This window comes from Carassius auratus, unplaced genomic scaffold, assembly GCF_003368295.1.
Source record: "Carassius auratus strain Wakin unplaced genomic scaffold, ASM336829v1 scaf_tig00214573, whole genome shotgun sequence".
Classification (NCBI taxonomy): Eukaryota; Metazoa; Chordata; class Actinopteri; order Cypriniformes; family Cyprinidae; genus Carassius; species Carassius auratus.
In genome coordinates, this window is record NW_020527717.1 from 325,505 (window position 1) to 346,841 (window position 21,337).

Sequence of the window (21,337 nt, forward strand, 5' to 3'; positions counted from 1 at the left end):
TCATCGATTCAAATTATTTCATTAAATATCTCAAATACGAATTTTAAATAGGTACAGGTTCAAAATAAACGCTTCCCATTCAATATTATAAAATATTTATACTGAAAATTGGATAAAAATTAGTTTCCGGAACATATTTTACATGTCCTGTGAGCTTCCCTTTTGAAAAGCGCGTTGTGATTGGTCAGCTGGAGCCCATGTAACCAATCACAGCGCGCCTACCATGGAGGAAGGAATAAATGCAAGATGGCTCCTCATATAAAATCAGCTGCCTGGCTTCTCTTTTGTGATCAACAAAATTACTTTCCCCCGTTTATTCGATTAAAATACCGTTTTCGGGGAAGTGCTGAGGGATAAACAAATCTGTACGCTGGCGTAGGTGTTACTCGGCGTCCTCGGGCGCTGTGGGAAATATTTAATACGCGAGCAGACCGATTTTGAGGCAGTGCGCGAGAGATCGGGCCTGTCCGCGCACGCGAACCTGAACCGAACCCCGCGCCTGGATCCAAACCCAAGCAGCTCATATGGCTGTTTCAAGGTGAGTCTGTTGGCTAAAGGTTGATTTACGAAAGGCAAATGTGTCTCCACAGTGGAATTTTCTAACTCTTAATAACTTACTTTTGTTATATACATTAACGTAACGTTAGGTAAATGTATGTCAGTCGAGTTCTTTCTAACGGTCAGTTTTTTTTAAAAACAAGTAACGTTAACGTCTTTCTTTCTAACGGTCAGTGTTTTAAGATAAGTAACGTCACGTTATACGTTACTCCTCACAACCGAAGACTGCAGAAGCCGTATAACGTTAACCTCCAACAAATATGACCTGTCTCTTGAAGTATATCGTAAATAAGTCGTGTTTTTTGTGTTCCTTATGCGTAATGAATCCAACAATTTGTGTTCTGCCATATTAATTCTACTTTATCCTGGGAAATCTCCGCTGGGTGATTAGTGGACTAACGTTAACCCCCCGCAGTGTCATCCCTGTCAGTAAATAACGTTACAGTTATAACATCCAGACTGACTGAAGGCAGTACTCGTTTCTCCTAATCCATCGCTTCAGTTGATACAGTAGATTAATGTGGCGTTATATAACACCATTTGACAGGATGGTATGAGGAAACCTGCTAGCAGATGTCTGTTTTTACACGAAAAACATTTTTTACTAATTAAAATATATGCAAAGAAATAAATGAATGTGAGATCCTCATGGAAAGCATCTGTTCTTCATGAGTCGGGTCGCCCTCTCATGGGTGACGCCACGTTGGTTACGTGACCAGCTATCAGTTATAATAAATGGTTCGTAAATAAATGTAATGGATTCAGACCATTATGTAAATATGCGTCCAATGCCACTGGTGCTATTAGGAGGAGAAAATAAAAACGGCTAAATGTAAACGCAAGCTTTATTTTGCATAGAGAACACTTTGTCATCGCTAAACTTTGTACTTTTTCATGAGATTTTGGAAAGCGAATTTCACTGCACGCCAAAATTAGTTTGGTCTCTGATATGAAATTGTTAAAATTCAAGTCAGTCTTATTTGTATACTGCTTTTCACAATACATATAGTTTCAAAACCACAATACAGAAAATCATGAAGGTAATGATATATTCTGTTTGTGTATCTTCCAGATGTAGCTATATTTGTATATGTTTGTGTACTCATGCAAATTATTCCATAATACTGTATGAATGCAGATAAAGATGGGGCACACACTGTATATCCAACTTTACATACACATGGCTTGGTGATTAGTGTAGTTTACATTTTGTGACTATATAAACAAATAGGCAGTTTTACTTGCTAATTTGCACATTGCTTTGTGACTGTACTGCATGGGAAAACTTCAGCTTTGCTAATTTATAAGTATTTGTCAAATTATTAATCTGTTTTTAAAAAGACTGTCATGTCATGACCCTTGCAGCGTGTGAAGAAATTTTTCATGCTCAGAGTAAGGTGGGATTGTGGCTTCATTAATGATTTTATAACATTGTACAATTGTGTTGCCAGTCAGACCTTCATTGTGTTAATAATAACATACTATCTTCAGGTTGGAACGACTGTTTATTTTGCTGGATACGGGTACGACTCCTGTTACCCGTAAAGCAGCTGCTCAGCAGTTGGGAGATGTTGTTAAGCTTCATCCACACGAGCTTAATAACTTGCTATCAAAGGTGAGCATTGTAGAATATCTTATTTTTCTTTTCATTTTGACACATCAGACTCATCTACTCGTTTGTAGTCTGAACAGCAAAAAAAAGCATTTTTGTACTAGTAGAACCTGTTTGTATTTGTATTGGAAGAATGTCTTTTCTTTTGTAGCATGCAATATTTCAGAATGCATGCTTGCCATCTGTTATTCACAATAGGGATGTACAATATTGGATTTTTGCAGATATTTTTCAACTCATTTTGGCCGATGCGGATATTTCTTTTTGTTTGGAAGCAGCACCAAGTCTTTCCTGTCCGGAAATTATAAACAAATTGTATTAATTTTTTTAAAGTGTTTTTTTTTTCAAGAACTTATTTGTTAGAATTAAAGATTTTTTTTTTTTTTTTTTTTTTTTAAATGACCGTACTCTGATTTAAAAATTAAAAATAGGCCTAAAAACTATATTTAAATAGCATTGTCAGTTGAAATGCAGCTATCCAAAACAGTGAATCTAATCACCATTTAAGAATAACTTTGCTTCAAAAATGAGCAACATTGCTGACGTGAGGGAATCGGTAGCACGTGTGAGTTTATGTATTCTTCTTATCTGCAAGACATATTGGCATAATTTTTTACATCTGGCCGATGTTTGCATTTAAAGCCATTATTTGCTGATTCCGGTACTGGTCCGATACTATAGTGCATCCCTAATTCACAAAGCTCTCATATGTGATGTGAAAACATTTTGTGATCTGCTTAGACACTTTGAATGTAAAAAAAAAAAAAAAAAAGTATTTTGGCATCATGCTTTTACCATTATTATTGCAATTGTTGTAGCGTGAGCGTGGCGTTTCTGCTGCGTGCCAGTTACGTGATGGCTGCTTCGCGTTTTCTGTGCACTGGCGCGCTGCTGCTAATGTAGGTGATATAGAGAGAGACCGCCGACAGACCAGGATCTTGTCTTCACGACAACAATATCTATACTTCATGTTGAGCATAAATATAAAGCCTACTGATAAAGGAGTAGTCAACAGTATTGACGGCACAATAGACTGTTTGACAGGTGAAATATGCCAGTGTGTCACTGGCCTAAGGTATTCAAAAGGCATCACGCGAGTGTGAACTAAGACTGTCACTTCTCTTTTGAAAATCGATTGCACAATCGATCGGAACAACCAAAAAAAGTTTTGAAAATAAAAATAGGGAATCGATTTTAACCAAATAGGTACACTATTAATAAAAAAATTCAGTAGGCTTTCGGAAAGCCAGACAGAAAATACCAGCAAATACGCGCCTATAAGACCCAGTGACGTCGAAAGCGACCTCTTACAGGAGAGGCTGAGTTATGAAAAGGAGCCACCATTGCCAGCTGACAGCGACCGGCTTTTGTGGTAAAACATTGGCACTAATACTCCCACCCGGCTCGGGCTGGGCTCAGGCTTGCGCTCCGGTTTGCGAGGTAAATGAGCGGTCATGTGATGTGTTTCGACATAATGTGGACAGAGTATGAGCTAATGTTGGCATTATTCTTTTATTAAATGTCAGCTGCTAGTGCGAAGCAAATCCGACGGAGCCTTTATCTTAATTTCGTTATTGCCAAATACCAATCTTAATTTAAAATGTATCTTAATTTAATTAGTTTAAAAAAAGACTCGTTTTATTGGTGTAGTCTTCATTAGTTATTAATAAATTGTTAAAACATGTATAAATGACTCACTCTTGACATAAGGCAAAAGAGCTGCGACCGTGCGCACATTTGAATAATGTCGGGCTGTAAATGGGTTCGGGCTTTTAAAAAGCTGTCAATCAAAATGCACTTGTCGCGCTCTGGTCCTGTCGGGCCGATTACAGCTCTAATGCCAATAAATAAGAATATTGCTGACTTGTGCATTTCCAGCGGTCTCTTTACGTCCCTCTGTTATTTGGCGTTGAAAAAGGAAACGTCTTTTTTTTTTTTTTTTTTTTTTTAGACATGGAAAATCGATTTTTCAATCGATTCAATGAACACTTATGTCTTAAAAATCGAAAATGCTTTTTCACAAAAGTGACCGCCCTAGTGTGATCATCACTACAACTAGGAAAAAAACTATTGTAATTCAAACGCAGCTCCCATCGGCATTTTAACAGACCTTTGCTCTTAATTCCGTTTGGTCCAACGCAATATCGATATCTGAGCAGGTCCAAAAACTGAAACTGTTGATGCTGCACTTTACACTTTGGAAAAGTTATATATATTTTTTTTAAATATGAGCAGGCCTACAAGCTGGGATTGGTAATGCTGCACTGTAATCATAGTTATTTATTTTTATTTTTCATTATGTTTTATTATATGATATTGGTTTGAGACTGAGAGTTTTTTATTTAGTGGAGAACTTTGCAGCATTACTTTATTTCTTCTTTTTTTTTATTTTATATATATTTTATTAAAGTATTTAAAAAAAAAATTGTAAACAAATTGTTAAAAAAAAGTTTATAGAAATAAACAACCTGCAGTTTAACGTTTGCATTTCTTTCCCTTACTGTACCAAAAATGAACCGAACTGAGGTAAGTACCGAACCGTGATTTTTGCGTACCGTTACACCCCTAGTTAACTTTATTACTTGCAAAATGCCAGTGTGGAGCTAAAGATTGGAGTTGAAAATGAAATCCGAACTGAACCAGTATTTAGATGTGCAAAACTGATCTGAAAGAATGTTTACACAAAATATATTGTGGGGGTATCAGATAGTGTTATCATGGTAGTTTGAGATGCATATGTTACTGAATTTACAATCCTGTGTGCCTTTTAGGGGTGCTGTCAAACCCTCTTTCGTTTGCTTAATTTTTTTTTTTATGGCTGGGTTAATGATTTTAATTCTGAAAATGTTTAACATAAGCTTTGAGGTAAAAGTTTTGATGGTTTCTTTTTTGCGTACTGTTTTGTACATTTGAACAAAGCTGCCCATAGCTGAATTTTAACTCTTTAGATTATTGATCTGTTTCCTTTCCTTTGGACACAATAGGTTTTAACATACTTAAGAAGTCCAAATTGGGATACACGAATCGCAGCGGGACAAGCTGTCGAAGCCATAGTGAGGAATATTCCAGAATGGAACCCACCTCTAAAGCCAAAAGATGGTGAGCTGATTTGATAAATCCCAGATTGCATTGCTCGAGAACTTGATGTTTTGGGATTTTCTGTCCAATATTTTTATGTAAAGGCATGCTGTTCTGGTAACTAGTTATGTAGTATATATATATATATATATATATATGTATATGTATGTGTATATATATATATTTATGTGTATATATATATATATATATATATATATATATATATAAAATTTTATCAAGGCTGTTTAATGCAAATCAATGCCAGTTTGATCCTGCAGTGGTAATGCCACGGGGCACGTTAAAAGATAACAAGGATTAAGCTTCTGTCTAATGATTGTCTTGAGCATAGAAACTGCTTTTAATGCATGTTGTCTTTCTCAGAGGTGTGTGCCGAAGAGATGTCTCCAGATGAAATCTCCTCAGACCGGCTGAGTTTCTACAGGTTTGATATCTCCCGTCTGCTCAAGCATGGAGCATCGCTGCTCGGCTCTGCAGGTGCTGAATTTGAGCTGCAAGATGACAAGTCAGGTAGGGTTATGTCTTTCATATGTGTGTTAACTGCAGATTTGAAACGTTCATGCTGTTATTACACTTTTTGTGCTTGGTGTTTAAGGTTTGTTCAATTTCTCAATATCAACTCATCGTGCACCTTTTTATTTTCCCACAGACATACATTATCTAAAATGCAACCAAGACTTAATTCAGTGTTACCTTTTGAGTAGAAAATTTTTACTACATGAAAAAAAATAAGTATGGTTCGATACAATTAAATTTGACTTTAATAAGGAAATTAGCAATTTTACGTTTGACATTATTTGTTATAGAGGTGGGTAAGAGGTGCAGGTGATAAGTGTGCCTTTTATTTGCATGTCAGAAGGGGAGAAATTTGAATAATAGTATGTTTCTCATCTCCATCTTTCCATGCACACCTTGGTTTTTCCATTTCACATGTGGTGTTCGTTATTAACTTGTGAATGATACCTTATTGAGTAGTGCTTTTACTTTTCTATGCAGGTGGTTTATTTTTTTATGTATTGGACAGTAAAATGGGTGATATTGAGAGACAAGAATATTATAGATAATTTTGACTTTGATTGCAAAGCAAACACCTAAAACACCCTTGTCGGTGATGACTTTTGTTTTGTAATTCTTACTCCTAAATGCATTCTGTTCTCAGGTGAGACAGATCCCAAAGAGCGTTTGGCCCGGCAGAGGAAACAGTTACAGAAGAAGTTGGGATTGGATATGGGTGCAGCGATCGGCATGGACACAGAGGAGCTTTTTAATGATGAGGACCTGGAGGATGCCTGTGCTTCCAGTACCAACAGATCACAGCCTGGGAAAAGCCTGGGCTGTCACTTCTCACGCAACCATTTGGTGAGTGGTGCTGGAATCTCTTACAAATGAAAAACGCTTCAGAAAGCATACAGTTTTAAGGCTGAACATGCATAAATCACTGAAACTATTGCCCAGCACTAATACCAGGTGTTTTACTAAAAGGGCCTTTACTGTATTAAAATATTCAATTGGAAGTTTAGTTTTGTGCTCTCCTCTTCAGCCGGCTGCAGAGCTCATAGATTCAGAGTTTCGTCCAGGCATGAGCAATCGACAGAAGAATAAAGCCAAGAGGATGGCAAAACTTGTGGCAAAGCAGAAATCCAGAGATGTGGATCCTAATGAGAAGAGGTAGAGATTTCATTGCTTGCTTTTAAGTTAATGTTAAATCAAAATTGCCATTCATCTTATACTTATTAGATATTTGGGGTATATTGACTTGTTTAACAGTTTTGTTAGTGGGTGAAAGTAGACGTGTTCTAAAACGGCTTTAATGCTTTTTACAGCCACCTTCAATTTTCAAAGATTTGCACTCCTAGAGATGCATTGAAAATCAATTTCAGAATCAGATCGTGATGTGCCTGAAGACTCCCTGCCCTATGAACAGTATTTCACATTGAAGATAATGACTGTTAATGGGGAGTGGGAGGTCAGTCTGACCACTGCTCTTATGTTTCCTTGCCACAGCAATGACAGTTTTGAGGGAGAGCCAGAGGAGAAGCGCCGGAAAACCACAAATGTAGTCATTGAGCAGCCAGCAACCGACAGCAAAGTCTTAATTGATAATGTTCCTGATAACTCCAGTTTATTTGAGGAGGTGTGAGACATGCACACATGCTTGTTTTTCTTCCACACTTTGAGCTGTTGACATTCAACTGTCAGCTGTGTCTGTCTATATTTTTATGTGTGTACTGTATGTATTTTTCTTTTTGTTTTGTTTCACAGACTCAGGAATGGCCCCTTGAAAGCTTCTGTGACGAACTGTGCAATGACCTCTTCAACCCCTCGTGGGAGGTACTGAAAAACACATTAAATAGAACAAAGCAATTATAACTAAAATTTTGAATAAAAAAAATTTATTCTTACAAAACGTGTTTGCTCTAAAATGGCTGCAAGACCAGGAGGGATCATACAACTAATCTAATCATTCAGTGCTTAGGAAAATGAATGGATTCAAATATATCCATAATTCACAATGTTGCATAATTTTTATATTGCCATCTAAATCATTGTGAATATATCATAAATATTTGTTCTCTCCCAGCCCTGGTTGAGACTACACATTACCACAAATGGAGCAGTAAATTATCTGGCTGTCCTGACAGTATTTTAGAATTATTTTAAGTATTTTTATTACTATTAAAGTATTACTATCTTTTTTTTTTTTGCATTTTAGCTTTTTTTGTATTGTCTATTTTCAGGTTTAGTAAATTTGTGCTTTTATCTATTGATTTTACATTATAAATAGATAAAAGTGTGGGGGGGGGTATCGGCAAAGAACCTCGACTTGGGAACCGAATGCGGGTTGCCGGAGGTGTAGTTCCGCTACATGTTGGCGCACTAACCACAAGGCCATTAGAAAATTATTTATAATGGTTTAAATTCTACTCAAAAACAAGACTAATGCCTGCCAGTTGTGTGCTTTTTGAGACAAACCAGTTTGCATTTACATGTGAAGTGGAGCAATGAAAAATATTACTTGTATGTATGTTTACTGTGAAAGGGGTACTGGTTGGTCAGTGAACTTTTGTTTGGTATTTTTAGATTCGTCACGGTGCCGGCACGGGACTGAGGGAAGTGCTGAAGTGTCATGGTACTGGTGGAGGAAAGACTGTTGGCAGTACAGCAGAACAGGTGTTCACCAGTTCATTGGACATCATCCCTGTCAGAGTTTGTTCAGTGTGTGAATTTTAATTTTTTTTTTGATTCCCTCTACTTTCTCAGATGGAGCGACAGCACCAGGAGTGGTTGGAGGATTTGGTCATCCGGCTTTTGTGCGTCTTTGCTCTTGACAGATTTGGAGACTTTGTGTCAGATGAGGTTTGTCATCTTTCCCCAATTTCTGAAGTATTTTATATTAACATCTGTTGCTCCCTAGTGGTTTGATAAGACTGATCTTTTTTTCTTTCTTTTTTTTGTTATGTAAAAATTGGCCCTATTATTTTTTTTAATTGCTGTAAGCCTGTTTCTTTTTTAAATAAAATGGAAAAAATATTTCAAGTCTTATTTATGGCATGGCTTTAATTTTCTTGGTTTCATCTTAAAGCATTTCTTTTTTTCTTATCTTTCCAGGTGGTAGCACCTGTCAGAGAGACGTGTGCCCAGACTCTGGGTGTGGCCTTGAGGCACATGGCAAACAGTGGCTTTGCAATGACTGTGGACATTCTGCTCAAGCTGCTAACTGAAGACCAGTGGGAGGTTCGTCACGGAGGCCTGCTCGGAATCAAATACGCTCTTGCTGTCAGACAGGTGGAAAAGACTCAGATTCTTATTGGCCGAGATTGAAAATGATATTCTAGATGCTGCAGTGTGTTTAAGTTGTGGTTGACTTTCACATATTGCTGACCCTCAGGATTTGATCGCTGAGCTGCTGCCCCGGGTTCTTCCTGCCATTACAGAAGGCCTGCGGGACCTGGATGATGATGTTCGTGCAGTGGCAGCAGCAGCTTTGATCCCAGTGGTGGATGGATTGGTTCAGTTGCAGCCTGCTAAGGTCTGAGCTGATTCTAGTTTAATTCGCATTTGACAGCTGGTTCAGATATAATAGCCAATGCGGATATATCAAGAGCATGCCTTATCAACAGATGCTGAAAATCTTAAAATAGTCTAATATTGGACAGTTGTTTTGTCGCTGCCAGTGTTTGTGCTTAAAGCACTCTGCATGTGATAAATCCTAATGTTCCAACATAATAAAAAAATTTGTCTAAAGGCCCTGATATACACACACACACGTTTTTTTCATTTAGTGGTTTAAAGAAATTAAAAATACCAAATTCAATTTCAACTTGAAAACAGCTCTCCAGAATGTTGTTGATGGGCTGAACAAAAGAATTAAATCAGAGAAGATTTAAATGTCAGAGTAGGCAGAGGGCCTAAAATTAACACTCGCCTAAATCGAGTAAAAAGTCAGCAGACCTGCCAACATGTACGCATTTTTCGTACTCTGCATGCATTTTGACCCATAAGTACGCTTGTACGGTTCGCTGCTCTCTAGGTACGCATTTTGTTGCGTCTCGCATTTCGCCGATTTCAGATTCTATGCAATCTATGACGCTGATTCTGCCGCTGATCCACAGCGTGTAAGTGGAGTGAAAAGCTTTCGGCCAATCAGAGCGCTGCATGTTAACCCACCGCCCACCTGCCCCTCCTATCCACAAGCTTAGTTGGCATTGGCAGTTAGAAAAGTGGTGGAACGGCTTGAAATCTAGAAGTTTTAGTACTCATAAAATTTCTTCAAGGTTGGCAGGTATGAGTCAGTGTTGACGATTATATGTAATAGTGTCAGTTGGCAGTTGCTGGGTACAACTTCTACAAATAATAACAATGCAATGAAGTAAAACAACAGCCATTCAACACAGAGATTCGCTGTTTCAGACATAAGCAAATAAAAAATGCTTTATAGGTTCCCTTCATTGTGGACACACTGTGGAATGCCCTGCTGGAGCTGGATGATCTCACAGCTTCGACTAACAGCATCATGACCCTCCTGTCCTCCTTGCTCATATACCCACAGGTCCGCCAGTGCAGGTGAGATTTCTCTATTGAAATATGAAAAGCGCTCTCGTGTTCATCGCTATTAATGCCACATTTCTTTACTATGATAAAAGGGAAGCTAAAACCCTGTTTTTCCATTTCCAGCACGCACCAGTCTCTCACGGTGTTGGTTCCTCGAGTATGGCCATTCCTGAGACACACAATCGCTTCTGTTCGTCGGGCTGCCCTAGAGACCCTCTTCACATTGCTTTCCAAAGCAGACCAGGTTGGATAATCTTTGTGAAGGATTAGCAAAATTAAAATATGCAATCTTTTACATTTTCAGTTTCAGTTATTTTTCTCGTTTCCTGCTCTGATTTATGGTTTTTCCCTCCAGAGTTGTGCACTGTGGCTGAATCCCATCATGCAGGACATGTTAAGACACATCTTTCAGTCCTGCATGCTGGAGAGCAACCAGGAGATCCTAGAGTTGATACAAAAGGTATTTCTTACTCTGTTCCATCCTTAGAATGTTTTGTATAATTGATATGTTATTTAGTTTATTCATATTTGGATGGTTTTCTAGGTGTGGGGGGAGTTATTGCGACAGGCCCCGCACCAGTATGTGGTGGCAGCCAGCTGTCCTTGGATGGGTGCATGGCTCTGTTTGATGATGCAAGCGTCACACATCCCAATTGACCCCAATATGCTGCTGGAAGTTAAAGCACGCTTAAAGGTAAGGGTGGAGGTCAGCACCTTTACCTGTACTTTGCTGTAATTAAGAATCAGTTTGACTTTATACACCATCATACGTGCTGCATCTGTTGGTTTTACATACATGAATGACCATATAGTGTGTTTAAAGAAGATAATACTTTTATTTAGCAGTAATGCATTCAATTGATCCGTGAAAGCAGTGAAGGCCTTTTTTTTTTTTTGTTAATTTTCAAATAAATACTGTTCTTTTGAAGTTACTTTTCATTGAAGAATTCTTACAAGAATATAAAACACCTTATCATAAGCAATGTGTTTTGAGCAGCACATTTAGAATGATTATATAAAATTCAGCTTTTCAAAAACATTAAAAAAAAAAGTAATAAGTACAAGTAATAAGTTGCCTGTCCAAAAGTAATAAGTACAGATATAGCTCAAAGATAGCAGATTTCTCACTCTAGATTAGTGCTCACCAGATTGAGAAAGTGCTTTCCAGGTTTTTTTTCTGTACAGTATGCAGCAGACATTCAGTGAATGGACTGTGGGAGGTCTGTGGGCATGCTGTCTGAGGCTGCCTGAGACTAATCCATCCTACAATCTTCACACTTCCCACTCATCCAAAAGTAGATCTGCTCTGAGCTTCATTTTGTTATTCCGCAGGAGAAGGCTTCTGGAAAGACCAGACAAGGATCTGTTCCAGTCAAGGAAACGGTCCAGGAGTACATCGGTGGAGCGGAGACGATTGGCGAAGACCCTGCCACGCGAGACTATGTGGTGACACGTGCACGTCTAATGGCTGCAAAGTGTGTGGGGGGGGATTCTTTAAAAAAAAAAAATAAATAAATTTATTTGTGCCAAATGTGTGACTGACTACTTTTGTTTCCTCCTAGGCTGTTGGGGGCGCTGTGCAGTTGTATTTGTGACCCACAGTTAAATAGCTCTTCTCAGGAACTCCGGCCTGCCGAGTCTCTAGCACAGCTTTTACTCTTCCATCTCAATTCCAAATCAGCCCTTCAGCGGATTGCGGTTTCCATGGTGATCTGTGAGTGGGCAGGCCTTCAGAAGGTGAGAACGGGAGAGGGTCAATTTCAAGTTTATTTTGAAACATGTTAATGACTGTTAGTGCTGTCCTACGTTACAGGAGTGCGAGCTGCTGTCCAGTGTGGTCCAGCCCAGATTACTGGTCATTCTCTCAGAGCAACTCTACTATGATGAGATCGCCATACCTTTTACTCGCATGCAGAACGAATGTAAACAGCTCATAGCACTGCTGGCTGATGCCAACATTGATGTGAGCGAACGAATCAACTCCACTGTATTCACCATCGATCAGGCTAATGAGCTGGTTAGTAAAAGACACTGAGATACAAAAACTACAGTTCTAAAGCATTCTTTTTTTAAATTACAAGAATAAGGTCTATTCTCATCAGTTAACTCTTTTCCCGCCAGCATTTTTGCAAAAAGTTGTCAGCCACCACCAGTGATTTTGATGATTTTTCACTCAAATTTGATGGACTCTAGTATATTTTGTTGTATGAATATACAATATACCGAAATAAAGATTAGAGCCTCTACTTTTAAACAAAATAATCAGTTTAATTCTAGCTTAAAGCATTCTTTTTTTTTTTTTATCAACTCTTGAATATAGGTAGGTTTTAGGGTTGTGACGGTGAGGACATTTTTCCACCAGTCATTCGACATGTGGCAACACTGGTAATACGGTGGGGGTTGTATGAATCTTCGTTTGAGTGTTTCCTCTTTCCCTCACTTTCCTTTGCTTAAATAGCTTATAAAAGCACTGTGCATGTTTTACGTTCACTTTTAGCGGCTATTCGGCATCAACTGCTTTAATTAAAGCAACAACACAATAAAACTTAGAACATAGAACTTTTATTAATAAAATGGATAAAAATACACCATGCTATATGCCTAATATAAAAGAACAAATAACTTACACAAAGTTTAAATGGGTATAGGTACAAAACAAAATCAAAACAAATAATTATGAAATGAAGAACGTTTATTATCAAAACAAATAAGAATGTTTGGAGGCAGGGATGGCATAAACAATCATGTAAAATAATAAAGAAAAAAAAAGTTAAAATCAAATAACTGTGGAACCAAATAAATAAACACATTTAAAAAAAAAAAACTTTCAATATCACTTGGATTAATGGCAGAAGTAAAAAAATCCAAAGTATTTTTAAAACAGGCACTTTTACAATTTCGTTTTGAAACTCTAATGTGGTCATCAGTTGTTTTTTTTGTTTTTAAACCTCACACTTCTGTCGGTCCACTCGACTCACTCTCCTCATGATTAATGAAATCTGATCTGTGATGCGCAACTGTCGTTTGTGTGCTGCATCGTCACCGGTGGTGCGTCTTAACACCGGTATCATTACCAACACAGTCTATCGCAGCAAGCCTAGTAGGTTTCATAAAAATGCATAATTTTGAGCATAAAGTTGAGAAAATGGCGAAGAAACATTGTCTTCTAAATGACGAGATAACTCAATGGCGGGGAAAGAGGTAATCAATTACATAATGCTTTGTGATAGTCTCAGCAGAAAAAACAATCCATACATTTCAGTATGGACAGGGACAGACAACAAGGCAACTAAGTACCTATTTGCAACACTGAATTAATCTCTCCAAAATGACTAGTTTTCATTCTCTCTAGGTGACCACCATCTTCTCAGAATGCACCTCCTCTCTGAACCTCCAATCACATCAGTTCCAGCTGCTGGACAGCAAGAGGTTGCAGGCTCGTTCCACTGTGTGCGAGACCAGCGCCGACTGGCAGCAGCTGCAGCTGAGAGTTCATACCTTCGCTGCCTGCGCTGTGGTTGGACTTGCCATGCTGCCGGATAAACTCAATCCTGTTGTCAGGCCCCTGATGGAGGCGGCCCGCCGCGAAGAGAACACGCTCGTCCAGGGTTATGCAGCCTCCAACATTGCTCGCCTGCTGCAGCTGTGCGCTGCCAGATCTCCCTGCCCGAATGCCAAGATCTTGAAGAATCTCTGCAGCTCGGTTTGTGTAGATCCAATGCTCACCCCTAGTGCTGCATGTCCTGTCCCACCAGCCAGCACTCCAGCAATACAAGAGAGCAGTAAAGGTGAGAGGAAGACCTTATCTCCAATTCCCATATCCCATATTTTCATTAGCTATATTTATGAAACATGATCGGCACAAATTTGTGTGTAAATTGTTTGTAAAGTCTCAATTTAATTCAACATTTAAGTGAAATATTTATTTATAAATTATTTCTAGTAATTAATTGAATCATATTAAGGTCCATTCAGGCCCTTTTAAAATGAAATGTATGTAATTTATAATAAATAAAAAAAATCCTATTGATAATGTTCAGAAAGGATGCACCAAAATATTTCTACTTAATTTGAATGTTGCGGTTTTAGAGGTGTTGTATTTAATCTATCCTGCAGCATCTGTGGCAGAGAGGGATGCGATGCATCACATGGTGAACAAGTCAAAGGGCATCATCACCCTTTACCGGCATCAGAAAGCAGCTTTTGCCATCACCAGCAAAAGAGGTCCCACACCAAAAGCCCCCAAAACTACCAACAATGACCTGCCCCTCGGAGGCAGCATTACCACAGAAACAGATGAGGTATTTACAGCATTATAATTAGCAGCTTTACTGTGTTCTCTTCAGTGATCTCATATGATTCTCTGTGTAATCCTAACCTAGGGTAAGAAGCCATGTCTTATCCAGAGGAGAGGAGCAGAGTTCTGCTTGATGACCGTTGCCAGGCATTTCGGTAAGGAGTTGACCAAAACTTTGCCATATCTGTGGGAGTCCATGACTGGTCCGCTGAGGAATGCGCTGGATGCTCAGGGATTTGGTATGTCTGCCTTTACTTTGTTCGTAACCATTGTTTCCCTAGTGAAGTTTTTAATTGAAATGAATTGAGATTTGTGAAAAGCTCTTTATAAATTCAGATTAATGTTTCTTAAAATAGCAGTTCACCAAAAAAATTAAAAAAATGTGATCACCTTCAAGGCATCCAAGATGTAGATGAGTGAACTATTCCTTTAGTAAATGCTCTTCCTGCTCCTCATTTGGTGTTTGTTGCAGATTCCAGCCAGCTGCTGAAGCAGGGAGACCCGGTTGCTCAGGAGCTTGTGAACTCTCTGCAGGTGCTGGAGGTCACAGCAGGAGCCATGTCCCAAGAGCTCATCCCTTTAGTATGGACACACACACATACATTCATGAACATTCAGTATCACTACATGAACCGTGGCAGTTTTAACCGGTCTCCTGTTGCCTCTCTATCTGCAGTTGATGGAGCAGTTGCCTCTCCTTTGCACCTGTCTGCAACATCCATACACAGCCGTACGTCACATGGCCGCGCGCTGTGTGGGCGTGCTCAGCAAGATCACTACTATGGAGACCATGAATGTGTTCCTGGAACATGTGCTTCCCTGGTTGGGTGCTATTGATGACAACACCAAGCAGGAGGGGGCCATCGAAGCCCTGGCCTGTATCCTCTGCATGTCACAAATAAAAATCAAGCTCTTTTGTTGTATTAAAAGTGTCTTTGTATTTCACGTAGGTGTAAAATTATAATGCTGCTTAAATTTTTACAAATCGAGGAAGGTGTACTAAACAGTTTGGAGTCAGTAAGATGATGATTATTAGTAGTAGTGGTAAGAAATTAAGTAAGGATACATGAAATGGATTAAAAGTGACCGAAGCCTTTTATAACATCTCAAAAGTATTTACTATTTAAAATAAATTTTCAGATGTTTCTTGAGGTGCAAATCATCCTATTAGAATGATTTCTGAAGGATCATGTGACATGACTGAAGACTGGAGTAAAGCTGCTAATAATCCAGCTTTGCAGCAAAGGAAGAATTTAACTTGAAAATTTATTAAAATAGGGAACCGTTAAATTGCAACATTTAATACAATTAATCAGCATTTTTGATCAAATAAATGCAGCCTTGATGATCTTAAGAGACTTCAAAAACATTCAATCTCACTGACCTCAAACTTTCAGACACTAGTTTACAAACATTTAAAGTGTGTACAGTGGTGTTCAGAACACATATTATCCTGAGCACAGTGTCCAGGTGTGATGGAGCAGTTGGATGTGGATATTGTGCCCTACATTGTGTTGTTGGTGGTCCCTGTGTTGGGCCGTATGAGTGACCACTGTGACAGCGTGCGATTCATGGCCACGCAGTGCTTTGCAACCCTGATCCGACTGCTTCCTCTTGAGGTGAGCGATCAAGAATGAGCATAGTCAAGCATTCATGCATCTCATAGTGTCTAATAATGCAAGACTTTCAGCTAAGAGTTTGAAGTGAGGGGTGTTGAGTCATGTCTGTTCTCAGTACAGTGGAACTCATCACTTTGTTGCATAACTTCTTTGCTTTGCTTCTTTCCTTTTTCATCTTGGTTCTTTTTTTTTCTTTCAGGCTGGAATCCCAGATCCACCGTCTATGTCTGAAGATTTAATTCAACAGAAGGCCAGAGAACGACACTTCCTCGAGCAGCTGCTTGATGGAACGAAACTGGAAAATTATAAGATTCCTGTGCCCATCAAAGCAGACCTCAGGAAATACCAACAGGTGTCTTTGCTTTTCACGCTTCTGTCAATGAAAGTCTTTTATTTTTTTGCAAATCTAGAGATTGAAACGAGGCTAGTAACTAATTAACAAATACATCTGACTGCATAAATTGCTGGTGATTTTGATTCAGAGTTTATTTCTGAACTTCGTCCTGCTCTCTTTTGTAGGATGGAGTGAATTGGCTGGCATTTTTGAACAAGTACAAGCTTCATGGGATCTTGTGTGATGACATGGGTCTGGGTAAGACCCTACAGTCCATCTGTATTCTGGCAGGCGATCATTTCCTCAGGTACACCCCAAACCAACTTCATTCTTCCGGGGCTTTGCAGATTTCTAGTGTATAGTTAAAATGCAAGACTTTATTTGACCCGCTAAACTGTGTTGCTGCATGTGTGCAGGGCTCAGGAGTATGCCAGGTCAAAGGCTCCCGACTGTTGCCCTTTGCCTTCCATAGTTGTGTGTCCGCCCACCCTGACGGGACACTGGGTGGATGAGCTTGGGAAGTTCTGCTCTAAAGAGTATCTCAATCCTCTGCACTATACTGGCCCCCCTACGGAAAGAGCATGGTACCATCATAAGAAATTGCTTATTGACTTGTTGCCCAGGTTTTAAAAAATGAATAGGAAATGCAAGTTCAGTTTTCGTTCTATGCAGGTTGCAGCACCAGGTGAAGAAACACAATCTAGTTGTTGCCTCGTATGACGTCGTTAGAAATGACATTGACTTTTTCAGGTAACAACTTGTTTGTTACATGTTTATTATTCTTCATATACAGTGGGATGAAAGAAAGCATCATTATTTCAATGTCATTTTCTCATACAGGGATATTAAATTTAATTACTGTATCCTTGATGAGGGTCACGTCATAAAGAATGGAAAGACCAAACTTTCTAAAGCGATCAAGCAGTTAACTGCCAACTACAGAATAATCCTCTCAGGAACCCCCATCCAGGTGAGAATTATACTCTTGGATGGCTTGTATACGCCACTATTAAAAAGCTTGGGGTCAGGAAAAACAACTGCTGTTGGCAAAGGAGTATGTTCAGAAGACAATACTCCAGTCTTCAGTGTCACATGATCCTTCAGAAGTTGTTCTTTTGATGCTCAAGGAATATTTATTCTTATCAGTGATTGAAACAATGCATTTTTATTAATGAATCGAAAGTTCATAAGAACAGCATTCATTTGAAATCAAATTATAAATGCCTTTTGTCACTTTTGGTGAATTTAATGTCTTTGCTGAATAAAGTATTCAATTATTTAAAAATTAAAATCTTACTGACTTCTTGACTGTTTTTGCCAAAAGGCACACGATCATGATTTAATTTGCCAAACTAATGCCTGTGCTTGTTTTTCACTTGTCTCTGCAGAACAATGTTCTTGAGTTATGGTCTCTCTTTGACTTCCTGATGCCAGGGTTTCTTGGCACTGAGCGTCAGTTTGCTGCCCGCTACGGGAAGCCCATCCTCGCCAGTCGAGATGCAAAAAGTTCCTCACGCGAACAGGAAGCGGGTGTGATATTTTTATTTTTTTATTTTTTTACGTCTCTTGGTCTCCTCATTGTTGGAGCACAGACTTCTCAGTTTGAAGCTTTTCCTCAACTTTTTTATGTTTTGGACCATGGGAATCACTTAAGACTATGGATTCTTTACGTTGTGACAGTTTTAGATGTTTGATCTATGAAGCAGCTCTTGAAGTCATTTTAGCAATGTTGCCATCTTTGGTCTAAAATAATGTTTTGATGTGTTTTTTCAGGTGTGTTGGCAATGGAAGCTTTGCATAGACAGGTTCTGCCCTTCTTACTGAGGAGAATGAAGGATGATGTGCTTCAAGATCTGCCACCCAAGATCATACAAGATTACTACTGCAACCTCAGTCCTCTACAGGTACAAAACACAAACACAGGATGTTTATCAAGGATGTGGCCGCTGATTACAGCAAGATTCTATGATTTCATTGTGTGTCAGAAGGGATCTGTACAGTGCCACTACAAACATAGTGCATAGTTCAGCTTTCTTAGTAGCAATCATAAAACATTAAACCCCTTCAGTTCATATGAATTTAAATGTCTTAGTCATTGTTAAAAAATATTAATTTAATATTATTAGTTACATAACCTTTGTTCTTTCACCTGTGCCTGATCAGATTCAACTATATGAGGACTTTGCAAAGTCTCGTGCAAAGGTGAACGTGGAGGACGTTATTTCCACTGCGTCTGTGCAAGAGGAGGAAGAGAAACCCAAATTAAAGGCCACCGGACACGTCTTCCAGGTTGATCTCAGGAAGTCTTATAAAAGCACAAGATTATCCTCCTCTCAGTTGAATAGTCTGTAATGTTCGTGGTGGATGTTTCAGGCTCTGCAGTATCTGAGGAAGCTGTGTAATCACCCAGCGCTGGTGCTGACCCCTCAACACCCAGAGTACAAACACATCACAGAACAGCTGAGCAGACAGCACACCAGCCTCAGAGACATTCAGCACGCCCCAAAACTCTCAGCCCTCAAACAGGTGCGGCCACTTATCTGTACTACCCAAATTTGCCCTTGTTATATTTATATATAGTTAGCAATATCAGCTATTATTCAAGTTATATCTCAATCATTGATATCAGCCAAGGTTTGTTTTTTGTTTTTTTTTCTTAAATTTTTATTTTTAAGCCAATTCATTAATATCAACCTTTTTTTTTTTTTTTTTTTCTCCATCAAATCATCATCAAATGCCATCTAGAATAAAATGCAAACAACACCGTAACAACAGAAGCATGTATGTATTTTTGCTCTGTAGCTGCTGTTGGACTGTGGACTGGGTTCTGCTGGAGCAGCTGATGGGGGCACAGAAGCTGTTGTGGCCCAGCACCGTGTTCTGATCTTCTGCCAGCTGAAGAGCATGCTGGACATCGTGGAGCAGGATCTGCTCAAAACACAGCTGCCCACAGTCACCTACCTCAGGCTGGATGGAAGCGTTCAGGCTGGCCTCAGACACTCCATAGTCTCTAGGTGAAACAGCCACGCAAACTACACTGGAAAGATTTCATCTCATGGGCAGATCGATTTGGGTCTCTATATGGAAATTTGTATTTCTATTTCTTTTTCTTTTTATTCCTACAGGTTCAATAATGATCCGTCCATAGATGTTCTGCTGCTCACTACCCATGTGGGTGGGCTGGGTTTGAATCTGACTGGAGCAGATACCGTGGTGTTTGTGGAGCATGACTGGAACCCTATGAAAGACTTGCAGGCCATGGATCGAGCTCACAGAATAGGACAGGTACAGAAGAATCATGTTTTGTGCGTTTTATTTTATTTATTTATTTTTAATATTATTATTATTATAATTTTTTTCCAATGCATTTTTTTTTTTTGGTTGCTATTTTATAGTTAAATTTTTTTATTATATTTTAGCTTTTTGGCCGTTTTAAAGGTGTGTTTAATATATATATATATATATATATATATATATATATAATTATTATTATTTTTTTTTTTACCCACTTCAATATTCAATAAATTCAACTTTGTGACGTTTGCACAAAAATCACATTCTGACGTGTCTATTTGTTAAATTTATGTTGCAAAAATAGGGGGGAAAAAATCTGATTTTTGGGCCACTGTGTAATGCATGCATGTCTATGCATTTCAGAAACGTGTGGTGAATGTGTATCGTCTCATCACACGGGGCACGCTGGAGGAGAAGATTATGGGTCTGCAGAAATTTAAGATGACCATTGCAAATACAGTCATCAGCCAAGAGAACACCAGCCTGCAGAGCATGGGCACCGAACAGCTGCTCAACCTATTCACACTGGACAAGGTCAGGCCATACATGCAAAACACCATCCAATGAGGCAGCGCTGCCCTAAACACTAGTTTTCCACACAAATATCTGCACATGCATTAGTTTAATACCAGGGATTAACAGAACTGCACATTCATACTGATGCCTTGTGTTGATGTTTAGGATAATAAAGCAGAGAAGAGTGAAGCGGCAGCGTCGTCCTCTGGTAAGACCGGTATGAAATCTGTTCTGGATGGGCTGGGCGACCTGTGGGACCAGCAGCAGTACGAGAACGAATACGACCTGGACAGCTTCATGCACTCACTTAAATGAGCCCAGTTCAAAATGCACAACAAAACCAGAAATGACTTGAAGCCCTCTGATTGGACAACGGAGTGTTGTGAGGAAGCACTTAATCCTTAAACACTCCAGTCTAATGATCTTCACAGTCTTACAGCTCTTCCTCTTCCTTTAGGTTCTTACAATTCGCTCGAGATTTGAGGTCTAAAACTGTATGTTATTAATGTGTCACTGGAGGAAGTCTTAAAGCTAATCTTACAAAGTTGAGTGTTGCACAGATGACTACATTTGAACCTCAGGATTTCCAGAACTCACCATCAGTATCCGTGATGACAGTATTTCAGAACTGAATGAAGGGAGCTGGTGAAACGAGAAACTGGAACGCACTGAAACACTTCTGTGATTGCGCAGAAGGACTTTAATGGTTCATCCAGACCACTAGTAGGCGCTTGACTTACTCCTGTAGGATTATGAAGGGCTTGTAGCTGCTGCTCCATCAGAAGTTTTACATGCACTGACTGAGATGTTTTAGGTACAGCTGGAAGGGCGGCAGGACAATGGCCTCGGAAACATTGTAGAGTTTTAAAAGGAAAAGATGGAACTAAATATTTGTGTTATTTGCCTTTTTGGGTAAGCTGGTAGAATTTTAATAAATTCTAATGAGCTCTCTTTAAAAA

The 21,337-nt window shown here is 39.0% G+C and overlaps 1 protein-coding gene across 1 annotated transcript; it reads left to right on the top strand.

The window, feature by feature from the left end:
- The first annotated feature begins 221 nt into the window (after nucleotides 1-221).
- LOC113092349 (TATA-binding protein-associated factor 172-like) lies at nucleotides 222-21,337 on the top strand. The gene is made up of 38 exons (XM_026257931.1): nucleotides 222-538; nucleotides 2,050-2,173; nucleotides 5,155-5,269; nucleotides 5,630-5,776; nucleotides 6,426-6,625; nucleotides 6,807-6,934; nucleotides 7,271-7,400; nucleotides 7,529-7,597; nucleotides 8,348-8,437; nucleotides 8,528-8,623; nucleotides 8,876-9,052; nucleotides 9,156-9,296; nucleotides 10,206-10,330; nucleotides 10,442-10,562; nucleotides 10,674-10,778; nucleotides 10,863-11,012; nucleotides 11,651-11,793; nucleotides 11,881-12,055; nucleotides 12,132-12,335; nucleotides 13,671-14,106; nucleotides 14,435-14,619; nucleotides 14,701-14,854; nucleotides 15,088-15,197; nucleotides 15,292-15,493; nucleotides 16,086-16,234; nucleotides 16,434-16,586; nucleotides 16,754-16,875; nucleotides 16,985-17,152; nucleotides 17,241-17,318; nucleotides 17,409-17,538; nucleotides 17,957-18,098; nucleotides 18,342-18,472; nucleotides 18,732-18,857; nucleotides 18,942-19,094; nucleotides 19,371-19,582; nucleotides 19,694-19,853; nucleotides 20,226-20,396; nucleotides 20,544-21,337. The coding sequence occupies exons 1-38, from the start codon at nucleotides 525-527 to the stop codon at nucleotides 20,691-20,693; spliced, it is 5,586 nt and encodes a 1,861-aa protein (XP_026113716.1). The 5' UTR covers nucleotides 222-524; the 3' UTR covers nucleotides 20,694-21,337.

What these genes read in the sequence shown, in the direction of transcription:
- LOC113092349 (XM_026257931.1), top strand. An exon ending in GCTGCAAGATGACAAGTCAG is followed by an intron (nt 5,777 to 6,425) that starts GTAGGGTTATGT and finishes TTCTGTTCTCAG; the next exon opens with GTGAGACAGATCCCAAAGAG. An exon ending in CCACAGGTCCGCCAGTGCAG is followed by an intron (nt 10,331 to 10,441) that starts GTGAGATTTCTC and finishes TTCCATTTCCAG; the next exon opens with CACGCACCAGTCTCTCACGG.